The sequence below is a fragment of the Nanorana parkeri genome, unplaced genomic scaffold (genome assembly GCF_000935625.1).
Source record: "Nanorana parkeri isolate BGI_ZX_2015 unplaced genomic scaffold, ASM93562v1 scaffold1997, whole genome shotgun sequence".
NCBI lineage: Eukaryota > Metazoa > Chordata > Amphibia > Anura > Dicroglossidae > Nanorana > Nanorana parkeri.
Window position 1 is genome coordinate 201,045 of NW_017308265.1, and position 3,566 is coordinate 204,610.

Here is a 3,566-nt window from a genome sequence, read left to right on the forward strand (position 1 = left end):
CCCCCCCCCCCCCCCGGCGGGGCTTGTAGAGGAACAATACAACACAAAGGTGTCACATGACTTCTCGCCGTCACCTTCACGCAGGACAATGGGCGTGACATGAAAGATGATGAATGGACATTGATGATGAGATGATGAATGGACATTCCAGCGCTGCGTGATGCGGAGTCACCTGTTAACCCTCCGGGTGCCAGAGACCCAACAAGGCGGCCCGAAAATAACTATCTGAAGGTTGATTTTGTCAGTCGGAGCGCGTGTTCTCTGGATCATTTAAAGTGCACGTCCACAAATTTTTTTTATTGGAGAAGGGGCAGGACCTCTGTTGGGCGTAAAAGGTGAACTCCCAGATAGACATTTTTTAGGTTTTTTGTGACTTTTATATATCGGATTTCCGTGTGTTCTAATAACCAGATCCGTCTAGACCGGCGGTTCTCAACCTGTGTAATCTCGTGACCGACATTTTGTCCTCGTGACCCAAGTCGCAGGGCAATGGAACGCTCGGCATTGCGGTACCGGGCACTCGGGGTGACAGGAGAGCAGAGGCCGGGACTATAGAACTCCTTTTAAAGGAGAACTACGGGGTCAGTGTTTTCCCCCATAGTTCTCCTTAGGGTAACGGGAGGACACAAACTAGCGTCCTCCCGTCACCCTAAGCTCAGTATATAGGGAGCTACAGCTCGCGGTATACTGAGACGCCGCAGCTGAAACTGATCCCGACAATTATGTCTGGATCCGCCCACCTGCGTGACTGACAGCTGGCTCTGCCTCTGCCAATCATGCAGCTGTCAATCACCATAGTGCCCGCCCACTCCTCATCCGTTTTTCCAGTCAGCGCTGGAGGATCGGGGAGGGGGGGGAACCCCTGCAGAGAGCCGTGAGTGACAGTCACGGCTCTCTGCAGGGACAGGATCCAGAAGTGAGCGAGCGCCGGTGTGTGTTCGCTCACTTCCCCATCTATAGAGCCGACCTGTGACAGTCCCATTATCACACGTCGGCTCGGACTATGAGGAGGAGTGAAATGCACACCTGGTAGTTCTCCTTTAAATGCAGTTTTGTAATCTCAACGCATCATGAAATACACGCAGAGCTGCAGTGTGAGAGGAAGCAGGACTACGAGGAGCCATGTGCCTTCAAGATGCATGCTGATAGAAAGAGAGGAGCTCATCGCTGTGCTGCTTCTCCTTTCACTGTCCAGTCACAGGCTGGGGGGGCGGATCTAGGACGTCCTGGGCTCAGAGGAAGTGGGTTGAATGATGCTGAGTCAGACTGAGGACATCTAGTGGCAGGGAAGAAGTACTGCGGGAGAAGAGTTTGTATTGGAAGTAAAGAGTAACAGAGTCGCAGTTTATTTCCCCGAGTACAAGATGGAAAATGTTCAATATAATCCCGAAACTGGACATTTAACCCATAGACCAGGCGTAGCCAAACTCCAGCTGTGCTGAAACTACATATCCCATCATGCATCTGTCTCTGGGAGTGGTGGCTGTGGGAATGCCTCATGGGATTGGTAGTTTTTCCGCAGCTGGGGGGGCTGGAGTTCAGTTGCCCCTCCCATAGACTGTAGCGTGGTGATCTGCCGGCATTGCATAGAGAAGCACAGTTTCCTATTGGAGGTTCCTCCTAGAACAGACTGACTGCCTCCTGAATTCTTTTTGCATGTTCCCCCTCCCCCACCCTGTACTGACCCAGAACTCCTTCTCTTCCAGTACATAAACGGCGGGAATTTGGAGCAGCTTCTGGACAGTAACCAGCACCTGCCGTGGGAGGTCCGGGTGAAGCTGGCGCTGGACATGGCGTTGGGACTGGCGTACCTTCACTCCAAGGGGATCTTCCACCGCGACCTCACATCCAAGGTGGGTTCCTGGCACCATTGGGTCAGTGTTTATGTAGAGGGCTTCTCATTGGAGCATTGCCTTGCTGGGGGGCAGAGACTCTGACAGTCCTGCTGATTGATTGACAGGTTGTCCCTTTAAAGTAATTCCACTTTTGTTGAGAAGATCGATCCCCTCCCCCCATTACAGGGAATGACCCAACTTTGTTCCAGATTCCTGGTTCTGTTCTGAAGAAAAAGCCGTTTGTTGCAGCGTGTCCTTTCCAGACTGATCCCAGGGCTCCTAATTGTGCTTATACTCTAATGTCCCCCCCAGTGCTGCAAGACGATATTGCTGATTCATGAACCTTCACGTTGCCATCTTTAGTTTGGAATCATTTGGGAGAGATCTTCTGCGTCAGTGGAGGATTCTGTGGTGCTGGGAGTTCCGTCTCCTGGAAAGGAACAAAGTACAAAGCGAAGGAGCAATTCTGGCCGTTCCTCATCTGTCATTATATGTTATGAGGAAGTCCGAAGGGTTCTGGAATGTGCCGCGTCCACATAATCCCTGACTGACTAACCCACTTTCTCACCCGTGCCCCCCTCATCTGCGCCCCCCTCGCCTGCGGTCTGTTTAGTTGCCCCAATAAACACATCCAGCAATGTTTATAGAAGGTTCCGTATGCTTCCAGCGCCTGGCCGGTGCAGCAGATGTTCCCCGGCTGTCGGACACAAGAGGCTCAGTGTATTCCGTGCGCGCAGACAACATCAGTCGTCACCTCCGCGTTCCTGCATCCCATACCGCTCGCGTCTGCGGCAGGCGGTCAGCCGTGACACGGAACAGAACGGCGCCCCACATGCAGCCCTATCCAGCCTCTCGGTGTCTCGCCCGGGGTGGTATAAGCTGGAGAAGTGGTGACATGTAGAGATGGATGGGGGGGAAACGCTCCGTATTCCATGAAAGCCGAACTCCGGGCGCAAAAACTTCAATGATATTCCTCCAGAGACGCCAATATATCAATTCACTTCGTGTGCGCCAAATGCCTCGGCAAACTCAGATATTACCTTATAAAAGTTAGTGACATCATCACTGTGCTATACATAGCCTGTGCAGAGCTGTGGGAGGGGCCCCATCAGGCCCCACCCACTACAGGAAACGAGAGGAGGGGCGGAGACCAGAACAGTCACCCTGAACAAGGAGAGAGAGCAGCAGTGAGCGGTCTTTATTACAGGAAGCTCCCAGTCTCACACAGGAAGTACCTGAACAAGGACCTCCATGGCGGGATCACCTGGGATTGCTCTAATGAAAGCTGCAGATTTACTAATATTATTCAGTTCGGCATTGGGCTACGTGCTTGGGTTGGGTGTTCGGGGCCCCCTGCTTCCCTTGGGCGTGGGGGGTCCCCCTGCTTCCCTTGGGCGTGGGGGGACCCCCTGCTTCCCTTGGGCGTGGGGGGACCCCCTGCTTCCCTTGGGCGTGGGGGGTCCCCCTGCTTCCCTTGGGCGTGGGGGGGTCCCCCTGCTTCCCTTGGGCGTGGGGGGGTCCCCCTGCTTCCCTTGGGCGTGGGGGGGTCCCCCTGCTTCCCTCGGGCATTGAGTTACTGTACATACAGCAATGTAACCCCCGTACAGTGTCGGGTGAATCTTGTCCTGTGAATAGTCGCTCATCACCGTCTGCTCTCTTCCAGAATTGTCTCATCAAGAGTGACGAGAACGGATACTCCGCCGTGGTCGCAGATTTCGGTTTGGCAGAAAA

General features: G+C 53.8%; 1 protein-coding gene across 1 annotated transcript in view; it reads left to right on the forward strand.

Moving 5' to 3' along the window:
• The window catches only part of TESK2 (testis-specific kinase 2), a 42,055-nt gene that overhangs the window by 28,932 nt on the left and 9,557 nt on the right, over positions 1-3,566 (forward strand). Inside the window, 2 exon segments of the mRNA XM_018572316.1 lie at positions 1,707-1,853; positions 3,499-3,565. Coding sequence (XP_018427818.1) covers positions 1,707-1,853; positions 3,499-3,565 — 214 coding nt within the window.